The 18,870-nt window shown below is 34.5% G+C and overlaps 1 protein-coding gene across 3 annotated transcripts in view; it reads left to right on the top strand.

Moving 5' to 3' along the window:
* The window catches only part of Su(z)12 (Polycomb protein Su(z)12), a 53,014-nt gene that overhangs the window by 13,339 nt on the left and 20,805 nt on the right, over positions 1-18,870 (top strand). For all 3 annotated transcript variants that reach the window (XM_074112335.1, XM_074112334.1, XM_074112333.1), the window contains exons 2-4: positions 2,915-3,119; positions 6,060-6,154; positions 6,495-6,541. In XM_074112335.1, coding sequence (XP_073968436.1) covers positions 2,983-3,119; positions 6,060-6,154; positions 6,495-6,541 — 279 coding nt within the window. In that variant the 5' untranslated portion in view covers positions 2,915-2,982. The remainder of the gene's footprint in view (positions 1-2,914; positions 3,120-6,059; positions 6,155-6,494; positions 6,542-18,870) is intronic.

The following is an 18,870-nucleotide window of genomic DNA, read 5'->3' as shown; positions in this document are numbered from 1 at the left end:
ACTTTAACCACCGCTGTCGTCCCATAAATGCTCTTAATTTATTTAAAATGTATGGAAAATAAAGTTATAAATCTACTTTATATAAAATTAATACTCAATGTTTAAAGCAAAATTTTTGGCGCTATTTTCTAAAATATCCTTTAAAAAAAACAACTGAAAAATTAATTCAATAAACAAAGTGATTGTCATCTGGTTGACTGATTTTGACCTAACCTTATTATGGTGCACTCTGTTGGCGCCTAAACTAAATATTATATTTGAAGCTTCTGCAATTTTTTTTTTTTTCTGACTTACGGCGGATAGTCGCACCCATAGACCATTTTATAAAAACGGATATTTCTGGTCAAAATCTGATTAACTGCTCGATTACAATGCTATCTCTTAGTAGAGTAAGAGATTGTTGTAAAAAAAAAAAAAAAGAAAAGAGAAATTGCGTTTTCTGTTCATGTTGTTATTTTCATGAAAATTTATTTTAAGAAAAAGGCTTGTTGGATTACACTTATCTCAATAGCCCTTATCATTGTATTAGGCCTATTTTTGAAGCGTGTTTACATTTTGTAAAATTTGAAGTTTCAGAAAAAAATTCCTTGAGTGAGAAAAAGTCGATCAAACCAGATTTATTTCTTACTCAAGAGCCTCAGATAATTTCTCTTATCGATAAGAGAAAATTGAAAAAAAATGGGAGGAAAAAAGAGAAGAGATTGGAGTTTTCCACCCTTCTCAGTTTCCAGAGATGATGATGACCTATTGTAAATATCTCCCCTTTTTCTTTCGTTTAATTTACAACCCTTCCACTCGTGTAAAAGATTCTTAGTAATACCCTTTCATACCTCTCCACTGCCTCCAGCCCTAATATCATCTTAACTTTTAATGCTGCCTCGGCTTGCGCCCTCCACCGTAAAGTGTTATCCTTCTGCCAAGGAGAGCCCTTCAAGTTATAAATTAGCATTAATTAAATAACTAATACAAAGAATAATTATTGATGGTTGCTATAAACTAAAGGTGGAGAGAGTGGAAAAGAATGGTGAATGGTGGATCTTGGTTGGTTGGTATACCAAAATAGGAGGGGATGAATTAGACAAAAATTACTGAGAGAAGTAAGAAATTATTTTCATTAATTTATTAATTTCTTTTATTTTTGAGGAATCTTGATTTTTGCTTCCTGTTCTAAACGAATTTTCAGTCTCCGGACAATTAGAGAATTTGCACTTTCACCTCTTGCAGTTTTCAAATCGAAATCAAATATTCTTCAGCTCGATTTTTAACCATTTTTGAGAAGATTATTTTAGGCAAACACTTTACGTTTCTTGACTTTTCCTGATAATAAGAAAATTTAATGGTACTAATGGAAATTAGATTTTCGATAAGTTTATGTTTCTGAGCCAATTATTACAAGAAACCGTTTCATTTTATAGCTTCATATCTCCATTTTCCTCATTCCGAGGGATGGCTTCATTTTTTTTTAGTATGCTTTTAAGAAAAAGAAAATCAAAAGGAAATCTAAATTTTCTGCAAATTCTCACTTCCTCAAGTTTTCCTCTACCAAATCTTTAGAGGTATTGTGGTACTGGATTCGATCTAGACTTTGGGTTTCATTTAATGGCTTATATGAGAAATTTATAGTAAAGTATGTATGCTAGTCGTCTTCCTCCGTCCATCGTAGCTAATTTTGGCAGTTGGACGTAAAGCCCGTTTGAAAAAATAGGCATTACTACTACTTGAAGTTTATATTAAATGTTTTCTTCCTTTTGCAAATTGTTCTGTCACCAAATTAGCTTACTTTCCTTTGGGCCTGTACCTCAGACGAGAACGTTAGAATAGAAAATAAATTTATTATTGTGGGATGATTGTCCCCTAAGAATAAAAACAATTAGAGGCCTTAGTAGTTTGGCCTGTGATTAAAAAGAAAATATACGTAAGTATTTACAAAAAGTGAAAATAAAAATAACAATAGAAATTAAAGAAATAAATTAAAACAATTAAAATTTCGGAGGAAGCTGGATAGAAAGGAGATAACTGAATAGACGGGATTTAAAGATAGAAAGGGTTGGAGCATGGCGGATAGATGAAGGCAAGGAGTTCCAGAGAGAGGTAGCACGTATCAGGAAGGATTTGTCAAAGGTTGAGGTACGGTGAGAGGGAACATAGAGATCAGATGAGCGAGATCTAGTATTACGGGAATGGATGGAGGATTTAAACTTAAAGAGTTGAAAAATATAGGATGGCCTTTGAGACTGGATGACTTGAAAAAGGAAAGAAGCCAAAAAATACTGGCGGCGATAGACAGGAAAAAACCACTTCAACTCATCGTAGCAGTGCGAAATGCGGGAGTCTCTGGAAATGCTGAAAATAAATCTTATAAAGCAGTTCATGAGGCGCTTGAGGTTAGCTTCAATATCACCAGAAGGACCGCCATACACTAAATGGGGGAATATAAGAGAGGAAACTAGGAGTTGCTGGGTGAAATCTAGCTCTTTCTTTCTTTTTATACATTCCCGAGCACCTACTTGAAAATGAAGGCACAAAAATAAGGCTGTGAGCACATCTAGGTTAATTGATCTGAGATAGAGTTTTCTCACTACTAAGTTGCACCAAAAAAAGTCAAATCTAAACTTCATTTCTCATAATCTTCACCAAATGTTATTGCAAAGATGCCACGTGATTTCTTTCACAGTTCCAGTTCAGGTGTCCATTATGGCATCTCATAAATATTAAGCCATACATAAGTTCACAATCTTTTCCGGTCAAACTGTCAATTGAGTTCTACTTAACTTTAACCATTAATCGTTTAACTTGAGAAATGTTTGAACCTAATTTATTGGTACACGATAATATTCATTTATTTATTTATTTTATTTATATTCACTTCTGTTTTAACAATTTAGATTTCTAATTGTTTTTCTTTTTTTTTCAGACATATCATATGACAATATAAATCAGTTGGATAACTGATTTGAATTGTAATTTTTGAAGCAAAGCAAAATGCAATTAAGAAAATCAGTAAGAAGCTCGAGAAGAAAGCCGTTCAGTTATTCATTGAATAAGAAAAGGGAGAAGATAAATAAGAAGAAAAAAAAGAAAGTGAAAATTATTATAAATGATAAACGAATTCAAGAAAAGTAAGTATTATTCGTTGATTGCAATGTGATGATTGTAATGTTCTGTAGTTAACTTTATGATTAACTACATTCATTCAGATTTGGAAGACCTATTTGGCAAAGATTTGATTATATTGAGTGCTTATAGATATTCGAGTCTTCTAGACATTTTTTAGGAGTTTGTTTGTAAGTTTGTTAATATCTCGGTGTAAGAAATACCACAATTTTGCTACTCCCTCTAATACTGTTTTTATTGTTATATTGTGCCATTCTGTTCTCTATGTACGAGTATAACTGTCCAATTGAAATAAGTCTATCCAGTAAGCTTTGATTCTCGAGTGAGTAAAGGAAATAGTTGTCTCGTAGTAGCCTGCTTACCAGAATTCACTTTTTTTCCTGAACTTGTGAAATGAAAGTGAGTTTGTAGACCAACCTTAAGCCGTGATACTTGACGTGGTAAGAAAACGGGATTTTAGTATTGTGTCTAATTTGTCTGTTGAGAAAGAGTATGGCGTTTAGTAAAGGGTATGGCGGTAGTCTTCTTATGGTTTATTTTTATTTTCCATTTAGTGCAGTATTTTAGTCAGTTTGCCTATTGCGGAAGTAAGTCTGTCAGAACGTCATGGTCTTAAGGCAATTATTTGTTAACTAACAGTAAAACTAACTATTTATTAGTTAGCAGTAAAACTAACTATTTGTTAGTTTGCAGTAAGCGAAGAGGTAGCTCTTTGTGTTAGTTGATGTCTAACTAGTTGAGGGAATGCTGTTCTTTGCAGTGCTGATGATTAGTTCTGCAAATTTGATTGTAACTGTTTCAAAGACAGAAATAATATTACAGAGGTTTATGTTCAAGATTTATGTCTTTAAATTTCTTCTACTTCAGCAGTGCAATAGTTAAGACGTGTTAAAGGTGGAAGAGTAGCACATGTAGTGAATTAGTTAACTGAAACAGTGTTGTGATCAGAACTAAGTAAAGAAAGGATATTTTTTGTGAGTACTATATCAATTTCACTGGGATGTCGAGGGAGAGGAGAATAATGGGTCGGAAAATCTGAATTGACATGGTGAAGTTACGCTGAAATGATGGGTCTAGGAGAGTATTGCCTGAAGGGTTAGTTAAAACTGCAGCTCTATGCTGCAGGTTTGGCATTAAGATCGGCCAAAATTAAAACTTCCTGCCAGTGAGAAGAAAAGAGATCAAATAAGTGGAAAGTAAGGGTGACTACAGACCTATTCTCAAAAAATAATGCTTTGATTCCAACGGCCTCAATGGAGGGAAATTTCTTTACGAATAATGTTGGCTTTCACAGCTATTGTGACGCCTCCACTGCTGCAATTCCTATCTTTCCTGTCGATTCAAAATCCAGGAAGATTTAACCTCTGGTTAGGATTCAGTTTGGTTTCGCACTGGCAGCTAATGTCTACGCCCTTCTCTATGAACATTTGAGATCATTCTTTAATCTTACGTTTTACGTAATTGGAGTTCCAGTCTAGTAGCCTACAGGTATTGCAGCCAGAATGCATTGAATAAAACATAAATAAAAGAGAAGCAATTATATTAGTCGAACAAGCAGCACATACCTTCAACTATTTCGACCAAGAAATCAGGGCGAACATTGAATTTTTTATTAAATCACATTAAGGTAATTTGGGAGAAGACGGGTATTTTCATTCCTTATTTCTTTAAAGTCTGAAGAAATTACATTCGTCTAGATTTTGAGTGTGTAACATTTATCATTTTAAATTCGATTAACCCGCTTATGGCTGAGCATTATTATGATTTTTCAATAATTAACACATTACATTCTATTTATTTTATTTTTTATTCGCCTGGCCTAGATGGTTCTTCAAACTCATTCTCAGATTCATCAAATAAAGGAAGAACTGAATATTTATTTGATGTTACCCCTCAAAAAACATTTCAGTATTTTTTTTAATTATTTTGTTTATGTGTACAAGTAATAAATTAATGAATAATGTTAACTGACATTAATTAGAGGTGAATTTTTTACTTTAAATATAAAAATGTATCTTATGGGGGAAAAATATTTGATGAGAAATCTAAGAGATAGCGCTGGTTGTGCCGTTTCCAACTGTAGGAGCCGGCTTGTCCGTTACAAGCAATCTATAAATTGAAATTTAAGCTGGAACTCTTCACAGAACTTTCATTACTGTAGTTAAAAAAATACTTATGACTTAATTTTGCTGCAATGTTTTTGGCACGTGTTATTTATTTAATTTGAGCTGATTTTAAGCCAAGAAGATTGTTTTTTTAATCTTTATTATCCTTCTCCTTTATATGAAACGTAGGAACATTGTTTTATATTAAAGTAAATTCCATATGAGTTTGATCAATTGATTTGTGACTTATCTGCTTTTCTTTTAATATTAAGTGACAAGATTTTGAATTGTTTAAAATATTAAGTAATCATTTCTTAACATTGTTTTAATTATGATTGCTAATTCTTTAAATTATTACTAAATATGAATCTCCAATACTAAGTTATTTCTTATTGTAATATCAAAAACAGGGATTCATATTTAAAAATAGTTTGAAATTCTCTCCATATCAATAAATTAGAATTATCCGTTACTCAATTCTAACATAATCACAACTTGAAACATACCTTTCAAATTGTGCTGCTTTTAAACAAATTAAAGACAATATGTGTATATTATTGAATTCGAAATATTATTTACCGTTTTCTTATTATAAAAGAAAAAAAATAGGTACATAATAATTAGAATACACTGGTATTTTCCCCTCCAAAACATGATAATATTTAAGTTGGCATTACTTAACGTCTGGGGTGTGTGAATGTTGTTCGCGGGTAGAAGTTTGTATTGTTCATGAATTTTTCTATGTGTGTGTGTGTATCGGTGAGTGAACGTGTCTATTCTTTTGTATGTATTTATTTTTATTTAATTTATAAACTTTTTGGACATTTTACACGAAAAAAGTATGCCGCCGAAGAGACGTGAAAAAGATACGGATACCGGCAAGAACAAGCCAGACAATAACGGTGATCATGAACAGTTTCTACAAGCCTTCGAAAGTAAGTAATCTATTTTTTATTTCTGTATTTTTTAGTGTTTATTTATTGAACAATCTTAGGTTGATGTGAAATGGTGTTTATATTTTTTGAGGAGAAATTTTAATGTTGACATAATTGATTATAACCTGTACAGATATTTTTATTTTGAAGTGATGTTTACTTATTTCAGTTTCTCCAAATAATCTGTGCAGTTTATGTTAGTTATAAATAAAATCTAGTCGTTTGTTATTCATGTTTTATTTTCTGAACATAATTCATTACGCTAAACTTTGATTTTTCCCTTTATTTTTACTTAATTGAACTTCAGTGAAGCTAATTCTTTCTTATTCCTACTTTTCAGAGCCCACACAAATATACAGATATTTACGGACAAGGAATATGCTCAAGGTTAGCCAAGTTAGCCATATTATTCTTCAATAACAATTTTTAAGTGATCTTTGTGTAAAACTACTTTAAAGCCCCACTAGGATGTAGCTTTACTCTTTAGATTTTACAAATTTAATCCCTCAGATTGAACAGCAATAATGTAGTAAGTCCCTTGACTATATAAATTGCCTAATTAATGTAACACAGCATTTAGTGTTTCGACATATTCGTTACCAAGTCATTCATTATTTATGTTAAGATTATGGATGTTTTAAGTTTAAAGAAAGAACTCTTGTTGTCCATTAAATCCAAATAATATACATTCATACGTTCTGTAATAAGAAGAGTGCGTCTGTTGAGGTCAATCACACCTCACTGCATTGTAATCAGCTGGTAAAATGTACTTTAGCTACTTGTTAGATATGTTATTTTTATTACCCGCAAAGATCATGCGTGCAACTCGGAAATGCATAATAAATAAATCTCATATTTTATTTTAATTAGAAGTTTGAAATAAGTATGAACACATTTGCTTTTCATGTAAATGCATATCCATTTGGTAAGGATAGTATATTCACCAGTATTCTCTTCAGAGTTTGTTAATTGTTGAACTGAAAGGTTTGTTTTTTTTTATTTTATGTATAAAAATGCAGTTTCAAGACGCTGTTTTAAGGAAAAAAAGTCCTTAGAACCATCCAATAGAATTTGCAGTTTATTGATTCATGAAAAGTGTTGTTAAATGCAATTTGTCAGACCAATAAATAACATATTTTTTCTTCCTTTTAGTTTATCCATAAATGTGTGGAGAAACATAACTTAATGATTCTGCAGTAAGAAGAAAGCTTTTTCCTGTAAAGAATCATTTTACAATAGCATGAAATATGTGTTTACAAAACAAATATTTCTCTAAAATCTAGATCCGTTTAAAGTCTTTTTTTATTTAATGAATGGACAAGTTTAGGGTATTAGCATCTGCAGAGATTGCTTTAAATATTTTTTGAAAATATGCACTAATTTATCTTCATTTCTCACAATTTCTTTAGACTTCAATTCTGATGATTTTGAAACAAACCCCAAGAAGCACTGTACAGAAGTATGCTGACTCAAAAATCATGTTAAAATGTTTTTATATTTATTTTTTATAACTTTATCGAAATCTACAAGTGCAGGTGCAATTGTGCTTGCAACAAGTAAATAAGGTGATTGAAGTGTGATATGAGAAGAGTTACCACTCATTGGACCTCTAATGGGTCCATTATTGATCTCCACTTCCGAGTAAATCGGAGAGCCAGAGCTGAATGTTTCGTATCGATGGTTGGCGAGTCTAAGTGAAATCTGGTCAATTAAAGGGTTGGAAATGTTTGGATAGTCGAGGGTAAAATTTTGTTATAACAGCGGTGATTAAAACTTGACTTTTAGGTTGGAGTGAATGGTTCTGTTGGAAACGTTGTATGAAGCAGTTGTTTTGCGAAGTAGAAAGTTTTAACTCAAGAGTTTGGAGTCGGTTTGATTGAACACCACAGTTTGGTTCCATTGATCTGAATCGATTTGAGTAGAGCGTTATTTAAAAGTAGATTTTTCGAATCAATTCCGACTGTCAAAGTATCCGTATTTAGTAGCGATTTTTGTAGTGTTTCTCTTGTAAAACGTTTGTATGAATCCCATGTCAACGTGTGTCCATGTATGTTGTTCGAGATTTCGTCATGTGTCAGTGCAAGGAATTATAATCTGGGAAATAGTGTACAGGAGGGCAGATGACCTGCCTTGTGTAAAGATTATGTTCCAACACTTTCGAACGTTCACTTTCATTTTCCATCTTCGAAACCATTCAAGTTTGTAAGTCAGTTCACGACCTTAATAGTGAAGTAAGATCTGTTTGTGAGTTACGGTAATTAGTTCAGTGTCAATCCTTCAGCGTGTAAAAGAAAATGTTACGTTCTTTACTGTAAGAGTTCAGATCATTAGCATTCCATATATGAATGGTAAGAGAGTATGAGAGAATGATATAGATTAAGTCTAGGGAGGAATTTCTGGAGTACTACTGGAGTAAGGAGGATGAATGAGTGCCTTGGATTCGTTGATGAAAGGAGAAAATAGTGAAGTGATCTCAGCAGTGCTAGGAGGAGCAGGTATGTATGTATTTTGGCTCGGCGTTTGGCGCATTGGTTGTAGTTGGTTTTGTTGCTGATGCTGCTGAATCTGTAGATGAGATTGGAGCAAGAGTTGGTAGGGTGAAACAGTTCTACTAGGAGGATATGATATTGGGATGTGTAGTTCATGGTCAACTCTAATCGCGCTGACTGGCTTTTCTCAACTCCTGCAGTTCCTGGTGTATAAGTACGACTCTTTTTCCGAAAGTGAGTCATGGCATAAAGCACAAGTTTGTGTTGTGTCTACAATAAAAGTAAAGTAATCGCCTATTTTTTCAGGCTTAACGTCCAACTACCAACTGCAGTGGTTTTATAGGGCACAAGGATGAATGACGCTAGCCTGGCGTATTGCATCCATCTTGAAGTGTAATAAACAATGTCCCTTAGTGAGTCGATGCTGATGCCACTGTTTGCATTGAGCTATTTTTTCATCTTATATGACTCTTTCTCTTTAATTTGAATGGGTAGCAGATTTGTCATTTTGAAAATGCCCTGTTTGTTTGATAAAAATACGTGGTCCGAGAAAAATATTGGTAAATTTAATTTCGTTTGTGCGACTCAGAAGTTAGATACCTTCAACAGAAGTGCTTACTACATTTAAGACCCATATTTTAATTGGTATCCAAGTATCAAAAATCGGCGCCTTTGTCCCGGAGGATCTACTTGTTACCCTGTACGAATCCACGAATTTTGATGTCAGTCAAGTGGAATTAGCAAATAAAAGAATTTGGTCCTCTTTGCTGGCCTAGAATTCCGCAGAAGTTCATGTAGCTTATGATGTTTTTTCTCGAAATGCAGGAATTACTTGGTTTAGGGAGAATTTTCAGGTTGAATATTATCATCTAGAATCGCGAGAGGAGAATGCGAATTGGTAGTGAAAACAACTGAGGGGACCCAGGAGGTGTGACGTAAGTTTGATGTTATGTTGTACCTGTACCAAAAGAGAAATTTTGCTGTAAATCCTTGGATTGTTTAATTTTCTGCAATTTTGGTTTTGCAATTTACTTCTTATCTTATCTGGCGAGCTGGCTAATGTTTTGACCTTCTTAATGACCGCTAAATTTGTTTAGCTTCTTGTTGACGCCCAGGAAGATAAACAGCTGATTCATATAGGAACTTTCATTAGATTAGATTCGTATGGGCTACGTTCTTTGGATCGACAAAAATCTGTAGTTGTTTCAATTAAGTTTCAACTTGACGTAGGCGTTGGTAAAATGCTGATGAGAACTTGCGAACAGTATGTGATAATAAGCTAGAGTTGAGCCGTGAGTAATCCCAAATAGTAGCACACATCAATTACCTCTCCCGGAAGTGGTTAAAGTGTTAGTATATATTCTCTCCTTTCTAAAATTAGGAAGGTGCAATAACCTGACGGTGATATCACTAGAATACAGTGTATTGTAATTTTTCTGATCAAATTCTGCTTTAAGGTATCATTTTTGTAATCTAGTCAAAGCTATAGCAGAATTACGAGTATGTACATTCTACTGTAGAGATACTCATGCGTGGCTGTCGTTACGTGACGTCACTCTACTGGAAACGCCAGCAAAGTTCTCTCTATGCTTGTTACTAGTTTTTATTGTTTTTATATTAAAGTTTTTAATCAAAATTGGAACCTTAAGTTACTTGTAATTAATGGAAAAGACGCCGAACGGTTGGAGGCGAGTGGTCCGCAATGCTTAGATGTAATGTGATAGGCTCGATCCTCAGTCTAGACCTTGTATTTAATGGTTAATATGAGAACTTTATAGTAAAATATTTTTGCTAGTCGCCTCCATCCACGTCACTTAATTAAAACAGTTGGACGTAAAGCTCGCCTGAAAAATTAGCCATTACTTCAATTTTTTTAAAACATTTTTTATTATTGTGAAGGAAATTAATTGTCTTGTTTGCATTAAATTAATAATGGAATGAATTATTTCCTAAAACCAGCCGTACAACAAATTCTTGACAGGGGCCCGCATACATGTGCTTTTATTCTCCATTGTTTGCCTCTGGAGCTGTGCGCACCACCTGTTCAATGAGAAACGGCCATGGATCCTTCCACTTCTTGTGAAGGAGCACAAATTTTTGGAAAACATAAGCTTAGTTCCATAGTTTCTCTCAGTTATTTGCCTTGGCAAGGTTGACAAAACTACAAAGAGGAGTGTCTATTCATTTTTTCTGCCTAGAAGATATTGTTAATAATGAAGAGCCCGATGACTGAAGAAGATAAGGAACTTCAATCTTTTAGGTTATTTTACTTTTTGGCATTACGAGTTGTAATAATTATGGCCCGAATGTAAAAGACCCGGTAGCTTATCACACGATTAGGAGTTTTTACTGAAGAACATCTAGATGCAGATTACTGGTTTCATCGGATAGAGAACAAATGAGAGCCGTCTTTTGAATAACCTGCACATTGTGCGTTTGAAAATGTCCTGAAAAAAAGGATATTTATTTGGATTGTACAGGAAAGGCAGAGCGCCTCCATCGAAGCTCTTTATAATATAATACCTTGGTTCTAAGAGAAGAGAAGAATCCTGTAAAAAAAAAAAAGCTTAATATAAGAGGCAAAACTCCCACATCACATTCCTTTAAGGCAAGATTCTCCTTCTGTCGCCTCTTAAAACATCCCTGAAGTCTTGAGGGCCATCCTTTACCAAGCTGTACTAAGTCTAATAATTCTGATAGTAACGTTTTTTGCTGATTGTTGAATACCAGTATTAGTATTCAGTTACTAGTTTCTGCAATATACCCGTTCTCAAGTAAGGAACGCTGAAATCGTTTTGTCAAAAAATATAACTAAAAACACCTAAAAATATTAACTTTTTTTTTAAAAAAAAAACATGTTTATCAGCAATTTCCATTATTTGTGAAAATAGTAATTTTTAAGGAATTGCTCGGTCTTGCTCAGTGTAGCAAATGGAGGTCACTAGGTCCTATGTTTGAAAACGACAGCGCAATCATATCTGTCAAAATGAATATTAAATCTTGAATTAAATTTGTCAATAATAATCTCGCTGAAACTGACAGGTTGACGAAAAATCGATAAAAATATTAATATCCCAATAAATGAAAAAAAAAAAGATAACAGGGTCTTGTGCTCTAGATGAAACTGTATTTATCTAGGACAATTATCACCTGAATGTACTTCTCCGGCTCTTTTTAGGAAATGACGTCATATCATTCTCTTATCTCTACAATCAAAGGATCATTCTTTGATCTCTACAAGATCTCTAGTAACATTTTTGTCAGATCTTTATATTTCCAAAATTTGAGAAATCGATCAAGTGTGATGATAGGCGTCAGAATTGTCCCATATTTTCGAACCAAAGGATTTATTAAAATATTAATGGACTTCTCGCGTTGTTAAATCTCTGCTAAACTGTACTCACTTTAACTTCTATCATTTTTGCGTAAGGGATGATTTTTTTTTTTTTTTTTAGTTTAGGTGGGATAATCTAGAACGTTAGTATGTATTCTTAACTGCCATTACAAGTTTTTGGGGATTGACAAAACTATTGCTCAAAATGTACGTATCTGATTGAGGGAGATGTAGTTACTCCAACTGAAAAAATAAATTCCAATTTCCACATTGATTGGGGGCCTGCCTCATATATATATATATATATATATACGAGGGTCGTTTGAAAAGTCCGTGCAAAAATAAAAACTACTTAATTTTTTGAAACCTTTTTTATTTTTCAACATAGTCTCCTTTTAGGCTTATACACTTCGTCCAACGCTGCTCTAGTTTGTTGATCCCTTCCGAATAATAGGATTTGTCCAAGTCTGAAAAATAGCCATTCGTTTCTGCAATCACCTCCTCGTTTGAATAAAATCTTTTTCCCGCCAGCCATTTCTTCATATTGGGGAACAAATAGTAGTCCGAGGGAGCCAAGTCTGGAGAATAGGGGGGATGTGAAACGAGTTGGAACCCTATTTACATTAATTTTGCGACCACAACTGCTGAGGTGTGAGCTGGTGCGTTGTCGTGATGGAAAAGGACTTTTTTGTGGGCCAATCGTGGGCGTTTTTCTTGCAGCTCGGTTTTCAAATGGTCCAAAAACGATGAATAATATGCACCTGTAATAGTTTTACCCTTTTCCAGATAGTCGATGAGGATTATTCCTTGCGAATCCCAAAAGACAGTCGCCATAATCTTTCCGGCCGAAGGAACGGTCTTCGCCTTTTTTGGCGCGCAGATTCCCCCTTGGTAACCCATTGTTTAGATTGTTCTTTGGTCTCAGGAGTGTAGTGATGTATCCATGTTTCATCCACAGTGACGAAACGACGCTTAAAGTCCTGCGGATTCTTCTGGAACAGCTGCAAACCGTCCTTGCAACACTTCACACGATTTCGTTTTTGGTCAAGCGTGTGCAATCGCGGCACCCATCTTGCGGATAGCTTTGTCATGTCCAAATGTTGATGCAAAATATTATGTACCCGTTCATTCGAGATGCCCACAGCACTAGCAATCTCACGCACCTTCACTCTTCCGTCATCCATCACCATATCATGGATTTTATCAATGATTTCTGGAGTAGTAACCTCAACAGGGGCGTCCAGAACGTTCAGCGTCACTTGTGCCCTTATGGCCACTCCGAAAATTTTGAAACCACTTATAAACTGTTCTAATCGAAGGTGCAGAGTCACCATAATGTTTATCAAGCTTCTCTTTAGTCTCCTGAGGCGTTTTGCCTTTCATAAAGTAGTGTTTAATCAACACACGAAATTCTTTTTCGTCCATTTTTTGAAAATCACTCGACTTCCTCGATTCAAACGAATGCCAAACACAAAGAAATAAACCAATCTGGCTGAAACTTGGTGTGTGTTCTTCCAAGAGATGCTACTAACTAAACATAACCTCGATACGCGCCAGTAGTGCTATCTCTCTGACTTTGCACGGACTTTTCAAACGACCCTCGTATATATATATATATATATGTTTTGGTGCTTATCTAGAGCCAAATTCGCTGTAAAAAGTGCTAAAACGGCTCTTTAACAAGAAGGCTGACCCGAAATTAAAGCTACATTCTTTGGAATCGGCGATTGGTTGGTCTGAGAATAGCAAAAAAGATAGAAGTGGAATGAAACCGTCAAAGAGGTCTCTGTGGGCATGAAATAAGATGTGGGGAGGAAAAAGCTACGAATATGATTTGGTCCTGGACCAAGCAGAATGGCAGGAGAACGGAAAGCCTAAGCAATGCACAGATATGGTAAGCGTATGGTAAAACTAGGTAAAATGTCGGAGATCCCCCCCAAGAAGCTGAGAGAAGGAAGATGCCAGGTACAAACAAAAAGTAACTACGAAAAGTTGTGGAATCAAAGTAAACACAAGAACTCGAACACCAAACACAGAAATGGGGCATGTCTGGAGACAGGGCAGCTGCCTTTTTCATAGTTTGAGAAAAGTAAAATGAGAAAAAGGGATTTAAACTTACATTTTAATATTGTAATAATCCAGATGGATGTTTACATGCCAAAGGTCTGTGAGCTTCTGAATAATAAGTCAAGTAATAAGAACTGGATTTACTGGCAGTATTTCCAGTTATATCATGGTTGGATCGCTGACTGAAGGAAATGCATTCAATCCCGAACTTCTGTACCAGTTACTAGACAAAATGCAGTCACTTACATGCCTATCGATATCTAGCTGAGGTCGATCACTAAAACGTTTTGTTCCAGAAAGATGACACAGCATACCCCGTCATCATTCGATGGTACTGAACTTAGCTGCAATAACAGTGTTAAGCGAAGTTGTAAAATATTTACATTAAAGAGCAATTAACTTCTAATAAATTGTAATTTAAAAAAATTATCATTTCTGTTTAGTGGTATGTCTGGGGTGGTAAGATCCACTTTTAAGTCAGGCTTCCATTGGTATCTGAAGTTAAAACAAATAGAGGAATTAGGAAGACGTCTGCGCCATAAGAGCGGATTGGGAGTTAAGTATTTTAAGTTCGAACATAACTATCGTTATTCGAAATTTCGTAAATTTAAGTGGCTAGAGGTGACTGGAAATGGAGAAAGATTGTGTCATGGAAGAGAAGCATTATTTCGACTCTCTGGAGGGGCTTATTCTTGTACGATATGATGGAAGATTTGGGAAGCTCTTGATCAAATAGAGCTAGTGAATGTCGTCCCAAGAGTTAGTGACGTCCCCGGCCTAATGTCTAAGAATATCTGCATAGAAGCTCAAGATGGTTGTGTTTTTTTTTTTTTTAATTACGGCTAGACTAATTTAATTTGTCTTTAATTAAATTTCTCTGGTAAAATAATTTTACTCGAATAAGATTAGTAAATAAATATTTCTGGATAATCGTAAATCACGGTTTCAGAAGATTGCTGTTTCAATACAATGTACGATTCTATCACGTAGGCGATGTTCACTTACTTACATGAACCATGTTGCAACTGTAAAGAAATTCAGGACCAATATTGCCAAAAAGAATTTGTGCATTCTTAGTTTTAAGATAGCCTCTTCAACCTTAATCAGCATTAAAAACGTTTTTTCACGTACAAGGCGCCTAAAACATGGTGTTCAGAGTAAGGGATTGATTGTAGCAGAGCTGAGTTTTTCATCTTAAAGAAGGAAATTGAGATAAGCAAACCTGCTCGTCTATATTACAATCAAATTCAGGTCCAAGCATTCTTTTTATAAATGAAGTTTATAAAATAAAGTTCATTAATATGAATCGATAAAAAATCACGTGTACATTATTTATTTGAATAAAACACACTACTAATAGGCACATGGCCAATAACCTGTGTCCATTGGGTAATTGCCAATAAATGTAAAATGTTTCAATCGTCTGTATAAGCTTTGCAAGTTCAGCTTGTATTATTACTTGGTAGCATATTATCATAAATACATTCTAATATTCGTGCAGCTACATCATTTGTAAAGTAACATTGGGACTTTAGTCTGTATAGATTTAATATCTTTAAAGCGTCAAGCCCAACTTTATAAAGTACAAGTTTTTACTAACAGTTTGGTTTTCAATTTTATAACCAAATGTAGTTGAAAGTATAAAAACACTTCTGATTTAAAAGAAACGAGTAACAGAACTGTTCAGTGTGGTACTTATTAGATTTCAGGTTTAAGGCTGCATTTGGTACTTTAATTAGAAATTGAGCCTATCACTTTTCTTCTGTTTTTTACTCAATTCTGTAGACGGAAGTGATGGAATTGTGCAGTTTTTTTCAAACAACTTTCACTGGTAAACAAGACGCTTTTTAGAACTGCATAATATTTTAACTCTTAAATAGTGATAATATCAAATATATTAAATAGAGGAAATAACTAAGTGACTAGCGCTCTGGATCCCACGTTTTAGTCCAATCCACCTTAGGTTTATACCTCCTAGGAGCACTTACAGCCAGATAGTCACTTCAGTCAGTTTCATTACGCTGCCAAGACCATTCAAAGTTTTGTTTAAAAGTAAATATTAACGTGCTGTTATAGATAACTTGAAATTGTTTCTTCATTTACAAACACCATACTCAGCATCCTCACCAGCAAATAACGCAAAATCAGGAGTTCCTCTGAGATCTTTTCTTGGTCCAGGCTTTTCCTGATTAGCTTCAACGTTTTTGCCTGGCCTTAAGCGCGGATGACACTTTCTGGAGAGTAGGCAGCAGTCAACTGATTGATTAAGGCCATGTTTTTTATTGTGAGAAGGGAGGCAGTAATATTTCATCAAGCGCGTGTACCCGTCTATTCGTTTCAAGTATCAGTTGGGGGGCCAAGATCAGCCTCCATTATGAGTGCGGGAGTGATTCTCGACTAAAAAAAAAAAAAATGAACCTTTAAGATAAAGGATAGAGTCAAACAGGTGAAAAGAAAGAGGTCATTTTGTCATTTTCTCTTGCACTGCAGGAAGTACAAAAATTCTGATGAAATCAAATTTGACAAATACTGTTGTATGCATGCTTCTTGCTAGAACTTGCACGTTCCAGTGTCGCCTCGGCGAGTGATGTAGGTTAAGTACCTCAATATTGGTAATCACTTCTTCCCAGTACTCTTTCATTGTGCATTCTTCACGAATGGAAAGCATATCCTACCAGCACCCATCGTGTTGACGAATGTTTGTGAGCTCCGAGCTCAGCAGACCTGAAAAGCTGTGAGAATGCTGCATCCAGTGCGGTGGAATAGACTAATTTCTAAGGAAAGAAGAAGAAGAAAAAAAAAACAAATTCTATTCAATTATAAATGTGATTCTCTCAAACAGGGCAGAAATGTGAACTACCACCCAAAGAATCTGTGATAGGGTGAAGGTAATTGAAGGCGTTGTAGCATTCTGAAAGCAATGAGGGATAGGCTAAGGAATAAGGTCGTTAGGAGAGACACGGAAGTCCACGAAACAGTCACGAAAGTACAGTTTAAGAACAGACTGCATAATAACCCACTATTTTTTAAGGAAATTGGGAATTATGGACTTGGAACACTAGACTACAGATTCAAGAATGAAGAACCCGTTGTCTGAGACTTGTTATGAGGCGTGCTACTTTACTGTGAATATTATTATACCTGAGTGCATTATTATAATTAATGTAAGTAAAATTAAATTACTATAATGTACATGAAGGTTGTTAGAGAGATACCCCAATGTATTTTGCTTCTCTATATGCTGCGAATGAAGACGAAGGCTATGTATTCATTTGTAAAGAAGAGATGTTCCTTAATAGCAGAAATTTGGGTTTTCCTTTTATGTTTTCAACATGAAGTTGAGTGACTTAATGTTATTTATTTGATGCAGTTTTATATCGTGAGAGTTACAAAAACCGGTTTTAGTAATATAGTGTAATCATTGAATCTATCTATAATTATTATGTTGAGTTTATTATTCTTGGACTCATTTTAAGATTTTCCTCCCGAGTAATATTGAAATCTAATAGCAATGCTAGTGAAAGTATGTTATTGACTCTAATATAACCGCGTCTTTATAATATCAGTCCAATTTAAAACTATAACAGCTAGGCGTTGTGGTTCCTTATAATAATAGAAAGTATTATTTATGTTAACTATATCCCATAACCTAAAAAACTGTTATTTGTTCCAATAAAAAGCGTATCAACATTTACAATATGAAAAACAATAAAATACATTTATTATAAAGCAATAATCACTGAAAACATAGAAATTGGCGTAAGAAATAATTACCTGCTTTTCTCTTACTGCGGTGAGCATATCTTGCTTACAATTTATGCATTTTCTTAAGTGTTTTTTAATGTTCAGTTAGCTTTCTATAAGTTACAAGCCTACTGAATTTAATTCTAATATTGGGGATCAAAAAAAAAAGATGTGGTGTTAAAATAATCAAACAACTTCATGTTAAACCATTTACACCTCTGATTGTCGTCTTTTTTTAAATTTTGTTGGCCTTAGTAATGGTTAATTTTAAAACAGAGGGAATAGGTTTAGATGAGCCAGTTGGGGATTTACCGCTTCAGCTTGAGAAGTGACGGCTTGTGTCTTTGACAGAACATCTAGTGATAAACTATAATTTAAAAAGTAGTGACAATATTGCATTTTCGGTTGATGACACTCGTTTCTTTGTAGGAGATTTTTTAAGAATCCTAAATCAGATCTTGTCTTGGCAAATGATTCTTCCACGCTGTAAGCAACTGCCAGTTCAATGTTTCTTTAGATTCACTGTTACTAAATGCTGCAAATCAGTCTAAGCCGATATCTCTCTCGGTAATATGCGGAAAGGTCGCAATTCTAATTGCTGTTTAGATGGCTTTGCAATTAATCAAGGCCAGTTATCATCCTGCAAGAGTCATCGCGAGGGCAAGTTGGTTGGTTGTTGAGTTTGCTAGGTAATTCGGTTTGTCAGCTAAAGCAATACAGACCCATTACTTGTTCTCATCAAAATAACTCATCATATTTTTAATACTTTTTTTTTTTTGTTTTGCTCAGAATGTTGACGCATTGCTGGACTTATCATCTTCTACTTCTATTTTAACGAGCTTCGCTGACTTGCTAACGTGTAGTGGGTAGGAATTCACCGCAAAAGTTCATTGAAGTTATAGATCTTGTAAAAGCTCCTTACTGTTTGAACACTAGAAACCATGCAGAATGGATGATTTAATAATAGTGGCGACATGGTCATCTTTTCTTTTATTATTCCTTTAGTTATTTTTTTAAAGCTCACTTGGGCTATTATAGCTTTTGCTTTCACCATGATTAAGACTAATGCTCCTCTCCTCCCA

The sequence above is a fragment of the Rhodnius prolixus genome, unplaced genomic scaffold (assembly GCF_049639745.1).
Source record: "Rhodnius prolixus isolate KJV_2025 unplaced genomic scaffold, Rpr scaffold_1, whole genome shotgun sequence".
NCBI classification, from domain to species: Eukaryota; Metazoa; Arthropoda; class Insecta; order Hemiptera; family Reduviidae; genus Rhodnius; species Rhodnius prolixus.
This window is presented reverse-complemented; position numbering and strand designations above follow the sequence as displayed.